Source organism: Lynx canadensis, chromosome A3 (assembly GCF_007474595.2).
Source record: "Lynx canadensis isolate LIC74 chromosome A3, mLynCan4.pri.v2, whole genome shotgun sequence".
NCBI lineage: Eukaryota > Metazoa > Chordata > Mammalia > Carnivora > Felidae > Lynx > Lynx canadensis.
The window spans coordinates 80260967-80281842 of NC_044305.1; the positions used below are offsets into that span (position 1 = coordinate 80260967).

Sequence of the window (20876 nt, forward strand, 5' to 3'; positions counted from 1 at the left end):
AAGATTTCAGAATGGTGGGATTGAGTCCCACATCAAGCTCCATGCTCAGCTTGAGACTCTGTCCCTCCCTCCCCCCCCACCGTGTGTCTCTCTGTGTCCCTCCCTCTCCCTCTGTCCCTCCCCTCCACTCATGCTCTCTCTCACTGTCAAATTAAAAAAAAAAAAATTAAATGAAACATCCATACCAACCAGAGTGATCTACAGATTTAATGCAATTTTTATTGAAATTTCAATGACATTTTTCACATAAATAGGAAAAACAATCCTAAATTCATATGGAACCACAAAAGAGTCCAAATAGCCAATACAGTCTTGAGAAAGAAGAACATTATTGGAAGTAACACCCTTTTTGATTTCCAGTTATATTACATAGCTATAGTAACCAAAACAGTATGGTACTGGCATAAAAACAGACACATAAACCAATGGAACATCAGAGATACCCCAGAAATCAACCCACACATATACATTCATCTGATCTTTGACAAAGGTGCCAAGAATACACAATGGAAAAGAACAGTCTCTTCAATAAGTTATGCTTGGAAAACTGTCCACATGCAAAAGAATAAAATTTGTCCCTTATACCATACACAAAAATCAGCTGAAGATGGATTAAAGATACATACAACCGTATGTTGTATGGTTAAACATACAACCATAATCTCCTAGAAGAAAACTTAGAGGAAAAGCTCTTTGATACCAGTTTTGCAATGATATCTTGGATATGACATCAAAAGCAAAGTGAACAAAACCAAAAATAAGCATGTGGGACTACATCATCCATAAAGCTTCTGCACAGCAAAGGAAACCGTAAAAAAATGAAAAAGCAACCTACAAAATGAGCTAATATTTGCAAAATCCTATATCTAATAAGAGGTTAATATCTAAAATACATACGGGACTCAGTACAGCCCAATGGGAAGAAAACAACCCAATTAAAAAATGGGCAGAGGACATGAATAGACATTATTCCAAAGAAGACATACAAATGGTCAACAGGTATATGAAACAGGTGGTCAATGCCACTAATCACCAAGAAATACAAATCAAAACCACAGTAAAATAATACTTAACACTTGCTAGGATGTTAACACAAACACAACACAAACACAAAACACAAACACAAAAAATAACAAGTGTTGGGGCACCTGGGTGGCTCAGTCGATTAAGCATCCGACTTCAGCTCAGATCATGATTTCGTGGTTCATGAGTTTGAGCCCTACATCAGGCTCCACGCTGACAGTGCAGAACCTATTTAGGATTCTCTCTCTCTCCCTCTCTCTGCCGCTCTCCTGCTTGTACTTTCTCTTTCTCTGTCAAAATAAATAAATAAACTTTAAAAACAATGACAAGTGTGGGCAAGACTGTGGAGAAAAAAGAATCCTTGTACACTATTGGTGGGAATTTAAACTGATACAGCCATTATGGAAAAAGTGTGATGATCCCCCCAAAAATTAAAAATAGAACTAACAGATGATCCAGCAATCCCATTTCTGGCTGTATATCCAAAGGAAATGAAATCAGTATCTCAAAGAGATATCCACACTTTAGTGTTCATTGCAGCATTATTTAGAATAGCCAAAATATGGAAACAACTTAAGTGTCTTGGCTATAGTAATTATACACATACGATATGTATGTGTATCAAAACATCACATTGTATACCTTAAATATATAAAATTTTATTAATTAAAAAAACACAACCAGTCTATAACTGTACTTTCTCATATGATAGCCATTCAGCACCTGTAGCCATTCAGCACCTGTCTGAATTGAGATGTTATAAGTGCCAAATGCATACTGAATTTTAAAGACTTAGTTCACACCAAGAATAGAAAATAACTAATAATTTAAAGCAGTAATTATTGGAATATTGGAATTGGAAATATTTTTAATATATTGGGTTAAATATATCATTAAAATTTTAAAAAGAAAGATCTCTGGGCGCCTGGGTGGCTAAGTTGGTTAAGGGTCCAACTTCAGCTCAGGTCATGATCTCATGGTTTGTGGATTCAAGTACCACGTCAGGCTCTTTGCTGACAGCTCAGAGCCTAGAACCTGCTTCAGTGTCTGTCTGTCTGTCTGTCTCTCTCTCTCTCTCTCTCAAAAATAAATAAACACGTTAAAAATATTTTAAAAATATCAATTCAATAACCTAACTTTACAACTTAAGGAACTAGAAAAAGAAAAAATTAAACCCAAAGCTGGCAGAGGAAGGAAATAATAAAAATTATAGCAAAGACAAATGAAATAAAGAATAGAAAAACAATAGAACAAATAGTGCTAGAGCAAGTAGACATCCGTATGCAAAATATGAATATAGACATAGATGTTATATCCATCACAAAAATTAATTCTAAATGATTCATAGACCTAAATATAAAATGCAAAACTGTAAAATTCCTAGAAGATAACATAGAAGAAAATGTGGGTGTGTCCTTGGGTATGGTGATGCCTTTTTAAGATACACACCATGAGCATGATCCATGAAAGAAATAATTGATAATCTGGATTTCATTAAAAGTACGAACTTCTGCTTTACGGAAAGTAATATGGAGAGAATGGAAAGACAAGCAACAAATGGAGAAAATATTTGCAAAAGACACATCTGATTAAAACTGTTATCTAAAAGATACAAAGAACTATTAAAACTCCACAATAAGAAAACAAATAACCCTTATTTAAAGATGCGCCAATGACCTTACAGACACTTCTTCAAAGAACATTTACAGATTTCAAATAAGCATATTAAAAGATGCTCCATATCACATGTCATCAGGGAAATGCAAATTGAAACAATGAGATACCACTATACACTTATTAGAATGGCCCAAATTTGGAACACTGACAACACCCAATCCTGACAAGGATGTGGGACACAAGAACTCTTAATTCATTGCTGGTGGTAATGCAAGATGGTATAAAGCTACTTTAGAAGACAGTTTGGCTATTTCTTAAAAATGTAAACAGTCTTACCATATGATCCAGGAGTTGTACCTCGTGGTATTTATCCAAAAGAGTAGAAGACATATCCACACAAAAACCTGCACATGGATTATTATAGCAGCTTATTCATAATTGCTAAAACTTGGAGCAACCCAAATCTCCTTCAGTAGGTGAATGATAAATAAACTGTGGTACCTGGATAACAGGTTATTATTAAACATTAGAATGAAATGAGCTATCAAGACATGGAAAGACATGGAGGAACCTTAGTGCTTATTATTAAGTGAAGAAAGCCACTCAGAAAAGGCTGCATACTGTGTGGGCCCAACTATATGACATCTTAGAAAAGGCAAAACTGTGGAGACAGTAAAAAGCTCAGTGGTTGCCAGGACCTGGGTGTAGAGGAAATATGACTAGGAGCACAGAGGAGCAAAAATATTCTGTACGATATTACAATGATGGATATATGTCATTATGCATTTGTCCAAATTGATAGAATGTACAACACCAAATGTGAACCCTAAGATAAACTGTGGAAGTGGGAAGATGTTGGTCAAAGGGTATAAAGTTTTATGTAGTGTGAATAAGATCTAGTGATCTAATGTACAAGAAGGTGGCTATAATTAAGAATATTGTATACTTGAAATTTGCTAAGAGAATAGATCTTAAGTGTTTTCACCACACATAAAGAAGTGGTAACTGTGTGAGATGATGAATAACATTATTGATAAAAAATGTACCATTATGATGAGTGATATTGATAATGGGAGAGGCTATGCATGTGTGGAGGCAGGGCATATATGAGAAATCTCTGTACTTTCCTCTGCATTTTTGTAAAACTAACACTCCTAAAAGAATACGTCTTTGAAAAAAGATAGAGGTAACTGTTGAAACCAAAAGTTCTTGCAAAGATCAACAAAATTAACAAACCTTTAGACAGATGGACAGAGACAAAAAGAGAGAAGAGTCACATTACTATAATCAAAAATGAAAGTGAGGACATTATTAGAAATTCTACAGAAATAGAATTATAAGACAATACTAGGAACAGCTGTATACCCACAAATTGGATAACCTATATGAAATGCATAAATTCCTAGAAACAAAACCTACCATTACCGACTCATGAAGAAACACAAATCTGAATACACACCTGTGACTTGTAAGGACCTTGAGTTAGTCATCAAAATATCCCAACAGCTCTGGACCTGGTGACTTCACTGGTGAATTCAACCAAACATTTAAAGAAGAAAAAACACAAATCATCCCCAAAATTAAAGAGGGGGGAACACATCCTAACCCATTCTGTAAGGCCAGCATTGCCTTGATAACAAAGCCCAAGACACTACAAGAAAAGGAAACTACTGACCAGTATTTCTTATAAACATTGATGCACAAATCCTCAACAACATACTAGCAAACTGAATTCAGCAGCATACTAAAAGAATTGTGACCAAGAGGAATTTATTCCTGGAATGCAAGGGTGGTTCAACATGTGAAAATCAGTCAACACCTCATTAAGGTAAAGGACAGAAACTGCATGATTATCTCAATAAATGTAGAAAAAGTAAATAATAACATTCAATACATTTTCATGATAAAAAAACAACAACAAAGTAGGAATACATGGGAGCTATCTCAAGATAATAAAAGCCATATATGAAAAACTCACAGTTAATATCATACTCAGTGATGAAAGATTGAAAGCTTTTACTCTAATATCAGGAACAAAGCAAGGGTGCTTACTGTCTCCACTTCTATTCAGTGTAACACTGGAAGTCCTAGTTGGAGCAGTTAGGCAAGAAAAAGAAACAAAAGCCATCAAAATTAGAATGGAAGAAGTAAAACTATTCCTCTGCATAGATGATTATGATCTTATATAGAAAAACCTCAAAAGATTCCACACAAAAAATATTGCTAGAATAGATGGTTCAGCAAAGGTTACAGAGTCTTCACAAAAATAAGTTGCGTTTTATCTCTAACAATGAACAGTATGAAAAGGAAGTTAAGAAAACAATTCCATTTACAGTCATATCAAAAGGATAAAATACTTAGGGATTAACTAAGGAAGTGAAAGACTTGCGAACTGAAAAGTAGGAAACAATGATGAAATAAAGAAGACACGAATAAATGGCTATGTTTAACAGATGTCTATGGATTGGAAGACTTAGTATTGTTAAGATGTCAATACCACCCAAAGTGACCTATAGATTTAATGCAATCCCCAATAAAATCCTAAAAAAGCAAAAATAGAAAAATCCATTCTAAACTTCATATGGAATCTTAGGGTATCCCAAATAGCCAAACAATCTTGAAAAAGAACAGTTTTGGAGGGCTCACCTTCCTGATTTCAAACTTACTACAAAGCTACAGTGATCAAAACAATGTGGTCCTGACATAAAGACAGACATATAGGGCAATAGAATAGAGAGCTCAGATATAAACGCTTGCATATATGGTCAAATGGTTTTCAAGAAGGGTGCCAAGTCCATTCAGTGGGGACAGTACAGTCTTTTCAACAAATGGTTCTGGGAAAACTGGATATCTACTTGCAAAAGAATGGAATTGGGTCCTTACCTAGCAGCTTGTACAAAATTGATTCAAAATGGATCAAAAACCTGAATGTATGAAAACTATAAAACTCTTATACGAGAATATAGGGCAGAAGCTTCACAAGTTTGGATTTGAGAATGAATTCTTGGATGTAAGACCCAAGGTACAAGTAACCAAAAAAATATAGACAAATGGACTTCATGAAAATTTAAAACTTATATTCATGAAAGGACACAATCAACAGAGTAAAAGGCAACCTGCATAATATGAGAAGATATTTCCAAGTTATATGTCTGATGAAGAAGAATATCAGAGTATAGAGAGAACTCCTAACAATCAACAACAAAAAGCAAATGAACAAAGAACTTGAATAGACATTTCACCAAAGAAAATATATGAATGGCCAATAAGCATGTGTAAAGATGCTGAAAATCCCTAGTCATTAGAGAAATGTAAATCAAAATCACAGTGAGATACCACTTCACATTCATTAGGGTGACTACTATCAAAGGAAAAACAGAAAGGAAAGGAAGGAAAAGGAAATAACAAGTGTTGGTGAGGATGTGGAGAAATTGAGACTCTTGTGCACCACTGGTGGGAATATAAAATGGTTCAGCCACTATGGAAAACACTATAGATGTTCCTCACAACATTTAAAATAGAATTACCATATGATCCAGCAATTTCACTTCTGGATGTATATCTAAAAGACTTGAAAGCAGGATCTTAAAGAGATATTTGTATAGTTACATTTATAGTCAGCATGATTCACAGTAGCTGAAACATGGAAGCAGCCCATGTGTCCATCAACAGATGAATGGATAAACAAAATGTGGTATGTGTGTGTGTGTATATATATATATATATATATATATATACACACACAGTGGAATATTGTTTAGCTTTAAAAAGGAAGGAAATTCTGACATAAGCTATAACATCAGTGAACCCTGAGGATATTATGCTAAGTGAAATAAGCCAGTCACAAAATGATAAATACATGTGATTACACTTATATAAGGTATCTTATGTAACAACAGTTCTATCATACAGAAAGTAGAATTGTTGCCGGAGGCTGGGGAAAGCAGAAATGGGAAATTACTGTTCAATGGGTATAGAGTTTCAGTTTTGCAAGATATGTGTTCTGGAGATGGACAGTCATGATGGTTGCACAACAATAGGGAATGTACTTAATACCACTGAACTGTGCATTTAAAAATGGTTAAGATGGGGCTCCTGGGTGGCTCATTTGGTTAAGCATCCAACTTCAGCTTAGGTCATGATCTCATGGTTCATGAGTTCAAGCCCTGTGTCAGGCTCTGTGCTGACCATGTGGAGCCTGCTATGAATCCTCTGTCTCCCTTTCTTTCTGCCCCTTCCCCACTTTCTCTCTCTCTCAAAAATAAACATTCTTGGGGCGCCTGGGTGGGGCAGTCGGTTAAGCGTCCGACTTCAGCCAGGTCACGATCTCGCGGTCCGTGAGTTCGAGCCCCACGTCGGGCTCCGGGCTGATGGCTCGGAGCCTGGAGCCTGTTTCCGATTCTGTGTCTCCCTCTCACTCTGCCCCTCCCCCGTTCATGCTCTGTCTCTCTCTGTCCCAAAAATAAATTAAAAAAAAAAAAAATATTCTTAAAAATGTATAAAACTGGTTAAGATGGTACATACTAAATTATGTGTACTTAACTATAATAAAAATGTTTTAAGTTATTCAGGGCCCCAAAGAATTTTTATGTGAGCTATACCTATTGATACTTATAATATTAGAAATTAAAAATGAGAAAATTAAAAAGTATATTAATTCATTTAAAATAATAATAATATAGGGTGTATAGGTGTCTCAGTTGGTTAAGCGTCCCACTCTTGATTTCAGCTCAGGTCATGATCTCATGGTCGTGAGATTGACCCCTGTGTCAGGCTCGGTGCTGGGCATGGAGCCTGATTGAGATTCTCTTGTTTCCTCTCCCTCTGCCCTTCCCTCTCTCACATGCATGCTCTCATGTACACTTTCTCAAATAAAATAAAAATAATAAACAATTACATACATAAATAACATTTTTTTGGAAAGATGACTATATTTTCCAGAACAAAAACAATTTAGTAAAAAGAATGAAATTTTTTCCACTTTTGCCACACTGTAATGACTGGCTTAGTAGAGATAGCTTCAGTATTTAATCTGTTGTAAATATGCTATTTGGTTGAAGTATATAAAGAAAATCTGACCTTGTTCACACTTACAGTTGGAAAAATAAAGATAATTTTAATAGACTTTTCAAATAATTATAGATTGTCTTCTTTGATACTACATGAAAACTCACAAGTGATAGTTTTTTATTTGACATGCAGAATCTGAAATCATACCTTGGTTTATCTTGCATTTTCAAATGGATATTTTGTTGATGCATGGTTTTGTAATATTATGTTTTGTTCACTGGACAATAGTGATTCCCCAAGTCCTACAGATCTTCCAAATGTTGTCATATTTGATTACACATATAAGAAGACTAATATTTGTTAATATCACCACCAGTCTTTTCACACAAGTCCTTAAGGTCAACCTTCTCTCCCCTGCTATTGTATGTGGGCCTATTTCTACTGTCTCTATTGTATGTAATTATTAGATATATTTGGTCCTGGTTCTGAAATCCTATTTTATAATTATGCTTTCTTTTAATTTTTTTTGCACTATATGAGTTCTGTTTTCCTTGTTTTATTTATAATTGATTCTTCTGGTAATTTGGGAAATTTGTTTATTAATTTATTGTTAGAACATCCCCATATATTGTAGTCAGGGTTCCATATGTCTCCTACTTCAGGCTGAAAAAGGTTTACTTTTGTTTCTCATTATCCTTGTTACCTTTAGGTGATTTTCAGATTGCATGGGGAAACCACCATCTTTACTTCATTATTTTTAAACCAGCAATTCCAATATTTTTCTTAAACATTTTTGCTGTGAAACAGAAATGTATATAAAATATATACAAAAAAGTGCATAAAACATATAGCAACTTAAGAAAATTATTTTAGGGGCGCCTGGGTGGCTCAGTCGGTTAAGCGTCCGCCTTCGGCTCAGGTCATGATCTCGCGGTCCGTGCGTTCGAGCCCCGCGTCGGGCTCTGTGCTGACGGCTCAGAGCCTGGAGCCTGCTTCAGATTCTGTGTCTCCCTCTCTCTGACCCTCCCCTGTTCATGCTGTGTCTCTGTCTCAAAAATAAATAAACATTAAAGAAATTAAAAAAAAGAAAATTATTTTAAGTGAACATCTATGTAAACACCAAAAGAATTAGATCTTTGAAATCACTCCAGAAATTTTAAGTACAAATCCTTAAATAATATAATGTTAGGTTTGACTGGTTTTTCATTTTATATAAATGGAATCACCTGGTATATATATATATATATATATATATATATATATATATATGATTTTGTACCTGTTTTCTTTTGTCAGTAGTATTTTAGGATTAAATGTTTTCTGTACTTCTCTCAATCTCTTCCTCTCCCTCCCTTCTTTCTGTCTGTCTATCTCTGTGTGGTGTGTGTGTGTGTGTGTGTGTGTGTGTGGTGTTATTTCACTATCTGAACAGATAACAATTTTAAGATCTATTTTATCGTTGTCACCAACAACATATATAATTCTAATATTAAAATTATTTTCACATATGGGAAATTGTAAACAGTGCTGCTGTGACAGTGCAAAAATGCTGTGAACATTTTTGAACATGTATTCTATCTTGTATAACCATGAGTTTCTGTAGGTTATAAACCTAGGATTGCTGGGTCATAGCATATGCACATCTTCAGATTTATCATAATAGATGATGCCAGAGTTTTCCCGTGAGCTCTGTATAAGTTCCCTTTGCTCCACATTCTTGTCAACACTTGATATTTTTAATTTCATTAAAATATTAATTTCCTTTTAATTAAGAGTTTTTAACTTTAGCCTTCCTGGGAGGGAAGTCTGTAGTAGTGTCTTTTGCAGTTCTCTTAATAATGTGATAGAGCAGATTTTCATTCTGATTATAAGCCCTTTGTGTATGGGTGTGTATAAAATAACTTGGCACTAGGTTACTTAGCTTTATAGAAGGCAAGGAAATGCACTATGTTAGCATTATAGCATCAGGTATGCAGTGCCATAGTTCAACTCCCCATGAATTGTTCAGTTGCAAGATGGGTAAGTGTGGACCACTCTGGTTTATAAGATACATACTCTTGTACACCTGTATGTTTAACCATTAGATCCCTCAAGGGACACATTTAAGTGCCAGAATCACTGTAAGCACAAGGAAGCTGTGGCCTTTATTTTTCAATAGGCATTTATAGTTTATTGACAGGCTTCCAAGTGTAGACGCAGTTCACCAAGCCGGGGTCATTTTTACAATAAGTAATGTTGCCTGGTAACAAACTTGACCTTTCACGTTGATGTTCATCCAATATATTTCTGTGGGAACATTGCTGGAAGGTAAACTCGAGGTCATTTCCTCATAAAGGTCTTAGGTCTTTTGGTTAACCCTTTCTCCCTGGAAATAATTGGTGTCTTTATAAATTGTGTCTTCTAATCCATGGATATGGTATATTTCTTTATCTCTTTAAGATTCCTGTATTTTCTCACAGTAAAGCTTGATAGTTTTTTAGTTACACTCATGCACATTATTTGTAGATTTATTCCTTGGTAATTTTTTTATGCCACTGTGAATGGTCTTAAAATTTTTAATTTCTAACTGCTTTTGTTGGTGTATAGGAATGCAGTTAGTTTTGTACATTGTTTTTTGTACACAGCAACCTCCTTAAATTCTCATATTCATCCTAATAAATTATCTATAGGTTCTTTTGGATTTTCTATGTACTTAATTATATTATTTGCAAATAATGTCACTTTTACCATTTTGATTTTTTCCAATATTTACAACATTATATCTTTTTCTGGCCTTAAAACTAGCTAAGACCTCCAAAACAGTGGTAAATAAAAGTGGTAGTAGATCCCCACTCTCAAAGGAAAAATCTTAACTATTGCATCATTGAGATAGTTGCTGAAGATTCTACAAGTTAAGGAATCTTGTTACTATCAATTTGCTAGGACTATTTTATAGAATATAAATGGGCATTACATTTTGTTAAATGTTTTTCTGTATCTATTTAGATGATTATATCTATACAGTTTCCCCTATCATCTGTTAATTTGGCAAGTTACCTCAATAGATTTGCTAATGTTAAGTCAAATGTGCATTCCTTGGTTCATTGTCCAGTTCAATTTATAAATTGCTAGGTTCAACATGCTAATTTTTATTAACACTTTTGCCTCTATATTCATGACAGGTTTTCCTGTAATTTTGTCTTTTTCTATTGAGTTTTGGTATCAGGGTTTGCTAGGATCATGAAATGAGTTGGAGAATAAACTCATTTTTCCTATTCTCTGGAAGGTAATGTTGGACATATTTCTTCCTTGAATGTTTGGTGGAACTTATCAATAAAACCACCTGAAATTTTGTTTATAGGAAGGATTTCAATTACAAATTCAGTTTCTTCAATAGCAACAAAAACTATCTAGGCTTTCTGTCTCTTCTAGCTATACTTTTCTAGGAATTTGCTTTCTTCTTTTTTTTTTTTTCTTGTTCAGTCATATCAGAGGTTTGATTTTGTCATTTCAAAGAAGCAACTTTTAGCTTTGTTGATCCTTTGTATTGTATGCGTATTTCCAATTTCACTTTTTTGTTCCCATTCTATTTTATTTTTTCTACTTTTGAGGGTTAAGGGGTGCGTATTGCTATTTGGGAGTCTACCAAAAGTGCGGCTCTGCCCCTCAGTTCACTCTTCCAGAGCAACCATTACAAAAGCAGCTGTGAGAGCTTTGCTCACTCTCCAGTTACCTAGTCTGTCCAAGATCTTGATTTGAGGATAGTTGTTTGATGTATCTTAGAATTTTCTAACATTTTGTTCAGCTTTTTAAAAATTGTGTTCAGGGTCGCCTGGGTGGCTCAGTTGGTTAAGGGTCCAATTCTTGATTTCAACTCAGGTCATGATTTCACCATTCTTGAGTTTGAGGCCCACGTCAGGCTCTTGGTTGACAACTCAAGAGCCTACTTGAGATTCTCTGTCTCCCTCTCTCTCTGCCCTTCCCCCACTCACACTCTTGCTCTCTGTCTCAAAAAATAAATAAACAAACAAACAAACAAAAAAACAGTTGGGGCACCTGGGTGGCTCAGTCAGTTGGGCGTCCGACTTCGGCCCAGGTCATGATCTCATCGTTTGTGAGTTCGAGTCCCGCATCAGGGTCTGTACTGACAGCTTGGAGCCTGGAGCCTGCTTCGGATTCTGTGTCTCCCTCTCTCTCTGCCCCTCCCCAGCTCATGCTCACACTGTCAAAAATAACTAAAAAAAAACAAAAACCAGCAACCAAAAATTGTGTTCAGATGGTAGTCCTTTAATATAAGCACAAGTTCCTCCCAATATTAATTTAATTACAGCATAATCTTTCAGATTGTCTAGGAGTAAATAATACCTCAGTTTCTCTATGAGAATAAAATGAAGTTATTTAAATGAAACACTTTGAAGAAGAATTAACGGTGCAAATACAAGTGTTATTGTTCTCACCACTGCTTTTGTTTTGTGCTTCCCAAATTGTAAGGTTTATCCACAGTTTCCTCAATTGTTTTTGAAAATTTGTAATAATTGGGGGAAGACTCCCAGAATCAGCAATAGGGAGACAAAAATGTCCTACAATTTTAACAATAGTAGTATATATTTCACTGCTGTGGACTGACAGTTCTACTTCTAGTTCTACTTCTAGTTCTACTTCTAACCAATACTCTAAAATCCAAAGAGGGGCAGGCGCCTGGGTGGTTCAGTCGGTTGAGTGTCCGACTTCAGCTTAAGTCATGATCTCACGGTCTGTGGGTTCCAGCCCAGCATCAGGCTCTGTGCAGACAGCTCAGAGCCTAGAGCCTGCTTCGGATTCTGTGTCTCCTTCTCTCTCTGCCTCTCCCTCGCTCGTGCTCGCTCTCTCTCTCTCTCAAAAATAAGCAAACATAATTTTTTTTTAATTTTTTTAATGTTTTTTAATTTTTGAGATGGAGACAGAGTGCAAGTGGGGGAGGGGCAGAGAGCGAGGGAGACACAGAATCTGAAACAGGCTCTGAGCTGTCAGCACCAAGCCGGATGCGGGGCTCGAACCCACAAACCGCGAGATCATGACCTGAGCCGAAGTCGGATGCTTAACCAAGTGAGCCACCCAGGTGCCCCGACATAAAAAAAAAATTTTTTTTAAATAAGTAAATAAAATCCAAAGAATGGACAAAGGGTTTTATCAACTAAGTACTCCTAAAGCTTAAAATTTTTGGATCAATTGCCTTTTTAGAATCAATTAACTTGGGGCGCCTGGGTGGCGCAGTCGGTTAAGCGTCCGACTTCAGCCAGGTCACGATCTCGCGGTCCGTGAGTTCGAGCCCCGCGTCGGGCTCTGGGCTGATGGCTCAGAGCCTGGAGCCTGTTTCCGATTCTGTGTCTCCCTCTCTCTCTGCCCCTCCCCGCTCATGCTCTGTCTCTCTCTGTCCCAAAAATAAATAAACGTTGAAAAAAAAATTTAAAAAAAAAACAAAAAAAGAATCAGTTAACTTAATATACACTGGGCAGTCAGTCACTAAGCTCTGAAAAAGGTAAGAAGTAAACTAAGGCAACTACTAGTCTCAAGAAACTTACAGTTTCTGCTGAGGTCCTAAAGCTGCATTATCTTGAAATGTGAAATGCATGTTGGATAAGAGCACAGGCTCTGGAGTGTGAACACCTTGGTATAGATCCTAACTCCTTTACTTTTTAGCTGTGTGACTTAAGTTTCCTCAACTGAAATTGGGAATAATAGCACTTAACTCAAAGGAGTTGTGAAGATTAAGTGAGCTAATCCATGTAAAGGTTTTAACATTGCCTGTGGGACATAGTAAATGCTCAGAATATACTGTATGGATTAATGAAAAATTAAGTCTTTTTGTAGAGGGAAGAAATAACATATTGTAAGAAAAATTCTATATGAGAGTCAAAGGAATATTGAAAATTCCTACTGACTGGAGTTGGAGAGATTTCATGTGCAATAATCTTTTTTTAAAAAAAACATGTTTTTAAAGTTTACTTATTTATTTTGAGAGAGAGGGAAAGCACAAGCCAGGGAGGGGCAGAGAAAGAGGGAGAGAGAGAATCCCAAGCAGACTCCGCACTGTCAGCACAGAGCCTGACGTGGGGCTTGAACTCACGAACTGGGAGATCATGACCTGAGCCAAAATTAAGAGTCAGACACTTAACTGACTGAGCCACCCTGGTGCCCCTTTTGTGCAATAATCTTGAAGGTAAAGTGGAATTGTAGCAGTTGTACTTGAGACAGAAGATACTCCAAAGTGAGGTGACAATCTGTGTGATCAAAGACAGGAAGTAGGGGAGCTGGGACTAGGGAGGAGAGCATAGTGATTCTAGAGAATAGTTAATCATCCTGGAGAGTAGATACATTGAAAGAGATTTGGGATTCACTTCTCAAAAGTATTTTGATGTAATTTTGTGTGTTTAACAGTCATTAGATACTTTGACCTGTGCTTTAAGAAGTTTGTTGCTATGGCAATGAATCAGATAAAGGGGAATTTTGAAAGACAGAAGACCTATTAGCAAGATTTTGCAATAGCTAGACAAAAGAAGATGGGTTATAGCAATAGGATCAAAATTTCCCATGAATTAACTATATTAATAAGGGATGATAGGAGAAGGAAGATGTCAAAGCTGATTCTGAGATTAAAAGTCTAGATAATTGGGACAATAGCAGTATCATTTGTAAACATAATGAAAACGAAGCAGGTTGTAAGGAAAGATTATAATTATGGTTTTGAACATATTGAGTTTGAATTTTATATGGCAGGAAGGACGGCCAGCTGGAAATGTCAACTTGAGATAGTTTGAACTATAAATGTATATTTGGGAATCATCTGCATGGAAGTGATAGTTGAAATCCTGGGAGTGAATCAGCTCAAAGTGTGGAAAGAGAAAAAACTATTTAGAGCAATACCTAGAGGAATATATATGTGCTTGTATCAGTGGAAGAAGAGGAAAGAGCAAAGAGAAAGCAACTATAGTGAGAGGGGTAGAGCAGAAAAAATGGAATTGAAATTTCTTACAGCTATTAAAATTTAGGAAATTTTGTAACAAGTTATTTGACTAGATTTTCTGAAAGCAATCCTCTTGCCATTGATAGCAAGAGTAACTAGGTGGCCTTATTATCTTTAATATGTAAAATGCTATGTTAACAGAAACAATGCATTAAAATTATCTATACTAGAACACAGAACTATTAAGTGAAACAACGGTTTCAAGTCCTATTTCCTCTCCACGGTAATGTCTTCAAATTGGCTCTATAATCATGATGATTGGCATCTATTTGTAGTTCTTAGTTAAGCTGAGATTGGTACCATTGCATCCATATAGTAGCTTGATTTAGAGAGAAATGGAAGGATCACCTAATGAAGCAGATCAGTTCTTCAAAATCAGTCAGATTCTGATTAATCTGATCATAAAGTTATAAGAATGGCTTTTAGAAATCTCCTCTCTTGTACATAACAAATATAACTGTAATATCTGTGGTTTACTTTCCCAGTATGTTAAATAAAGATGTCTTCTCATACATCTGGTCACTGCATAAATAAAGAACTTTTAAAAAGAGTTGTTCCAGCATCTGATAGCTTGGTTCTGCCATTAATGGCCAGATTTTGGTGTTTTCCTTTCTTTGGAAAGCATTAAATTAAAGTCACTCAGAGCTGCTTTTTTCACCAAACTCATAAAAGTAGATACATTGCCAAGAATTCCAAGTGCTCCATTTTGTACATAAAGTATCAAGATTATCTCCCAGCTAAAGCTTTGTTTGCAAAAATATTTTTCACTAATCTTGAAGAATTCGTGGCCTTTTAAGTTTCCAAAAGACCCTCAAAAATAGGAATTCAAGTGCTGATAATGTATTGGTAGTAGTAATAATAGTTGTAATTAACATTTATGGAGTTGTTTCTATGTGCCATACATTTTGCCAAGTGTTTTGCCTGCATCTGTTTATTTAGCAGCATTTATTGAGTGCCTGCTGACTCTTAGGATAAGTTAATGAAACAAACATAGACCCCTGTCTTCACAGACCTTATATTTAGTGAGAATGGACAAAGTAATAAGCAGTAAGCATGACCAATAAGCATATTTTGGTAATAACCAAAATAAAGTATATGGACCATAGGATGGTAAGTACTATCGAAAAAACAGAGCAAGGTAAGGTAGTCAGGAGTGTGGGGTTGAGGTTGAATGATGGAGATGGGTTGCATTATTAAATAGGGTTGTCATAACAGGCATAATGAAAATGGTTGCATTGGAGTTAATCATGCAGATATCCGACAGGAGAACATCCAGGCAAATGGAACAATCTGTACAAAGATGCAAAGGTGGACCATGTCTTGGATATCCAAGGAACAGAAAAGAGGTTGATATGGTTCAGAATAATCAAGGGAGAGAGTGGTAATGAACAATAATGGATGGGAGGAGGGAGAGGCAGTCCTCTTACTATAATGACACTATGTACACTAGGTACCATTACAATCCCCATTTTGTAGATGAGGAAACAGAGAGAAATAAATTAACCTGCCACATCAGGAGCCAGCTATAGCAAGAAACAAGAAATGACATTCATTCATATCCTGAAAGCTTTGAAATTATTTAACTGCTTATTTATTTGTAACCCTCTGCAAAATATTAGATGAAAGATCAGCCGTTCTAAAGTGGATGATTTATTGTACAGTGCTTCTACTTCAGTTTTATTTCTCTGCAGCCAATATGACCAGTTATAGGGCTTGTAATTTCATCAAAGTTTCTTCAATTACATATGACTTCTTTTTCTTGGCAGTGCAGCAAGCATCTGTAAGATATGTTTAATTCAAAGGTTTTGTTGTGTTAAGGTAAATCCAAAGTTTAGCTTAGTTCTTCTAGCCTTTTCATATTGAGCCTTCTTAGAAACAAGGATATATTTATAATCATAATGACATTGTGTGTTTTCCCTAATTCTTACAGAAAGCCACTCTGGATTGTAACAATGATAATGACTTTTGTACATTACCTGTCTACGTGCCAATGATGATTGGAATGAATCATTGCAATGACATTTGCAGATTATCTGGCCCATGTACCTATTACTCAAGCTGTAATTGAATCAATGTCTTAGTAGTATAATTTGATACAGAAAAACATTTTAATAAAGACAATCCTTTAAATAATAGGAAATCTAAGAAAAAAATTTGTTTGTACCCAGTTCATTGATCCCCCTACCTCATCCATGGACCATTCTCCACTCTATTTCCAGGTTAAGTGACTAGAACTATTTGAAAATCACAGTGCAAAGTCACCGTTAGATAAAAAGATATTTAATATTCATTTTTATACATGTCAAATTGACGTTATTAAAAGAACTATTATTGGGGCGCCTGGGTGGCGCAGTCGGTTAAGCGTCCGACTTCAGCCAGGTCACGATCTCGCGGTCCGTGAGTTCGAGCCCCGCGTCGGGCTCTGGGCTGATGGCTCAGAGCCTGGAGCCTGCTTCCGATTCTGTGTCTCCCTCTCTCTCTGCCCCTCCCCTGTTCATGCTCTGTCTCTCTCTGTCCCAAAAATAAAAATAAAAAAACGTTGGAAAAAAAAAAAAAGAACTATTATTTATTCTAAAGTAAATACTTTATTACATTAGGAATTCCATTTTTACCTACTTCTTCATAATAAGTAGAATTGAACCTAAATTTATTGAATTTTTTGGCTTGTGTATTTTTCCACATTTACTTTGTATAGGTGATTACTTAATGAACAGCCCTTTGTAAGGTTGCTTTATATAAGAATTGTTTAATATGGCAGTTAATAAAAATAATAAAAAATAAGAAATTATATCCTTGGTGTTTCTTAGTCTTTTCACAGGAGGAGTGAATGTATAATCTTAATTGGAGTTGATGATTTTAATTTTTTGGCACTAACATGCTTTTTGTCAAGTGGGGGCATCATTGGTCTTTCTTAAGTAAGCTTTGTAGCGAGAATGGTTTGCATGTTAAACTTAAGTGATTAGGGGTAAATAATAATCCTCCTTTCACCTTATTTAGAGGGCCCTATTTTATGTTTATCAATCAGCACTCTTACTGATAGCAAAATTTAAAGTCAGAAGCCTATTGTAGTTTTTCTTTATGGTTTTCAATTGTACCACCTTACATTACTATCACAAAATGTTGTTATTCAGTAAAGAAAGTGACATGGTTTTAAGAATAATAAAAGTTAGGATAAAAATCTTATGTAGTTTTTTTTTTTGTCATCATTGTTTTAAATATATAAACAAGGGAAAAACCAAGTATATGCTTAAGATTTAGCCACACACACACATACACACACACACACACACAACACACCCTAGCTGACCTACAAAAGTAACTATCAGTGATATTAGAAGATATTTTGAGCAAATCCAAATCACACCTGTTGTGTGCTGTTGCTACCAATACTGACTATTGCTAATAACTCTAAATCTGTTTTGCCATCATAAAATTTATATAAGAAATATGTTTGAGTATGATTACCATTGTGCTATCAAAAATATGATTACTGTATTAAAAAAAAACTTAATAGGATCTTGGTCTTTCCACTGCTAACAATTTGTGCTACAGTTAGATTTCAAAATACATTATTTTTAATCTAGTCAAAAAGGAACTATATTTATCCATGATTGTATTTGAGGAAAAAATTTTAGGGTATAAGAGTTACACAGATATTCAGACTTAGTATTTAATACTTCAATATAATGTTTCCATCATTGTAGCTCTTGGCTTGTTCTTATGTATGAGTTTAAAATCTTGCATATCTACATCCTTGTCAGGCAAATGCCATAGGCTAAAACTGAAGATAATAACTTAAGATTCATGTCTCCTTCTTGGAGGTTTCATTTGTCTTGAATTGACAATTTTGAAGGACCTAAACTGACATCAAAGGGTTTAAAATGATCTACTTAGGTCAATTAATGTTAATTTTCATCTTTCATTAAATTATTTTAATGTTTTTCCTCCTCTTTTTCTTTTTTTCTAGCCAAGTCCTATACCAAGTCCTGTTTTGGGGCGAAAGCCAAATGCTAGTCAGTCATTGCTTGTATGGTGTAAAGAAGTTACAAAAAACTACCGGGGGTGAAAATCACCAATTTTACTACATCATGGAGAAACGGTTTATCTTTTTGTGCAATATTACACCACTTTAGACCAGATTTAATGTAAGTAGAACATTTTCCATTCCCTGTAAATTGTTTTGTAAATAATAGTTTCTTTAAAAACCTAAATAACTTCTCTTTTTTAAGTTTATTTATTTATGCTTTTGTGTGCCCATGTGCACAGAGAGGGAGAGGAGAATCCCAAGCAGGCTCCGCAATGTCAGTGCAGAACCCAATGTGGGGCCCAGATTCATGAACCGTGAGATCATGACCTGAGCTGAAATCAAGAGTTGGATGCTTGGGGCGCCTGGGTGGCTCAGTCGGTTGGGCGACCGACTTCGGCTCAGGTCATGATCTCACACTCCGTGAGTTCGAGCCCCGCATCGGGCTCTGTGCTGACAGCCTAGAGCCTGGAGCCTGTTTCAGATTCTGTGTCTCCCTCTCTCTCTGCCCCTCCCCCGCTCATGCTCTGTCTCTCTATGTCTCAAAATAAATAAACGTCAAATAAAAAAAAATTAAAAAAAAAAAAAAGAGTTGGATGCTTAACCAACTTAGCCACCCAGGCACCCCAAACATAAATAATTTCATTAATGCATGTCCTGAAACAGTTGACTTTGTTTCTTATTACTCACACCTTTTGCTTTTTGAGAAAAGAAATGGGTGCCAAAAAGAAAAGTTCTCCCTTCTTGATGCCTAAAACCTATCTTCTCTTAAAAAAAAAAAAAAAGTTTTTTCTTTCTTAATCTCATACAAATAACTGACTTTAAATATTATGAGGGGCACCTGGGTGGCTCAGTTGGTTGAGTGTCCGACTTCGGCTCAGGTCATGATCTCATGGTTCATGGGTTTGAGCCCCACATCAGGCTCTGAGCTAACAGCTCAGAGCCTGAAGCCTGCTTCAGATTCTGTCTCCGGCTCTCTCTGTCCCTCCCCACTTGTGCTTTGTCTGTCTGTCTGTCTCTAAAATAAATAAACATTAAAAAAAATTTTTTTAATTATTATGAAAATTGTGTTACTGTTAAAATGAGATGAGACATATTAGCCCATAGCTCTTTGTACATTGACAACAAAGGATTACCTCATGGTAAATTTGGTTGTCAAGACGGGTCCTCTGGTGCCCTGCCTTAACTTCTCTTTTAGATGGAAAGCTTCAGGCAATGAAACATGTAATCACTATATTCATTCATTCATTCATTCATTCATTTATTTACTTACTTACTTACTTACTTACTTACTTTTCCACACTATTAGTTTGGTTGATTGAACTGCTGTGAAATTGCTAGTTACTCTTTGGTATTATTGAATGTCAAATTTTTAGATTCAGTTTTTTTTTAAGCAGCTGTTTTTATCAATACTGTATGTACCTACAGTGCCTTTTTCTTCCCCAGTGACTACAAGTCTCTGAATCCTCAGATATTAAAGAGAACAACAAAAAGGTAAGAATTGCCAAGGAAAAAAATACATAGTTTCCAGTTTGGCTCTTCTGCAGCTTTTATTGATTTAGGGAACGTGAGGCTGTGTTGTAAGGTCATAACTGCAGCTCACAGAAAGAAGATAGTCTGCTTCTTGCAGTGCAAATTAGGATGCATAGTTTACTCTAGGTTGTCTTACCCTAGGTTGTCATGGCCTTTAAAGATCAACAAGTGCCAGACTGGCATCAAATTTTAATATATGTATGGACTTCATTCACTGTTAAATATTGTTAAAGCATACTGTTTTATTTGAGATTAGCTTTTAAAAGTGCACTCAATGCTCTTGTACCATAAATGATTATGAGTTTAGAAAAATATGTTGGGAGGGAATGAGGGCAGGTATGCAAGAAGCAAGCATATGTTCCTAGAAGCAAAAAGATATGAACTTGGGTTTTGGTTTTATTTTTGTTTTTTTTCACTTTCTGGTAAACTGTATAGTTTTTCCACATATTAATTAGCATACTGAGGGCAGAGCTTCCTAATTACTGTGCAGGGGGATATTGATCTTTTGGCCGTCAGGGTAGCTATGTGGGCTGAGTTGCCCAGAGGCTGCTGGGCTAGCTGACTGTGGTTGCAGGCTAACTTAACTATTTACCCCAGTGCACAGTACAATATTATGACATGTATGTGCACTGTGACATGAGAAAGGAGGGAAGCACTAACTCAACACACAGTAGGTACTCGTTTTTT

General features: G+C 35.8%; 1 protein-coding gene across 1 annotated transcript in view; it reads left to right on the forward strand.

Moving 5' to 3' along the window:
• Positions 1 to 20876, forward strand: part of EHBP1 (EH domain binding protein 1) — a 337775-nt gene that overhangs the window by 216187 nt on the left and 100712 nt on the right. Inside the window, 4 exon segments of the mRNA XM_030310685.1 lie at positions 18600 to 18693; positions 18696 to 18777; positions 20103 to 20122; positions 20125 to 20150. Of these exon segments, the coding sequence (XP_030166545.1) occupies positions 18600 to 18693; positions 18696 to 18777; positions 20103 to 20122; positions 20125 to 20150 (222 nt within the window).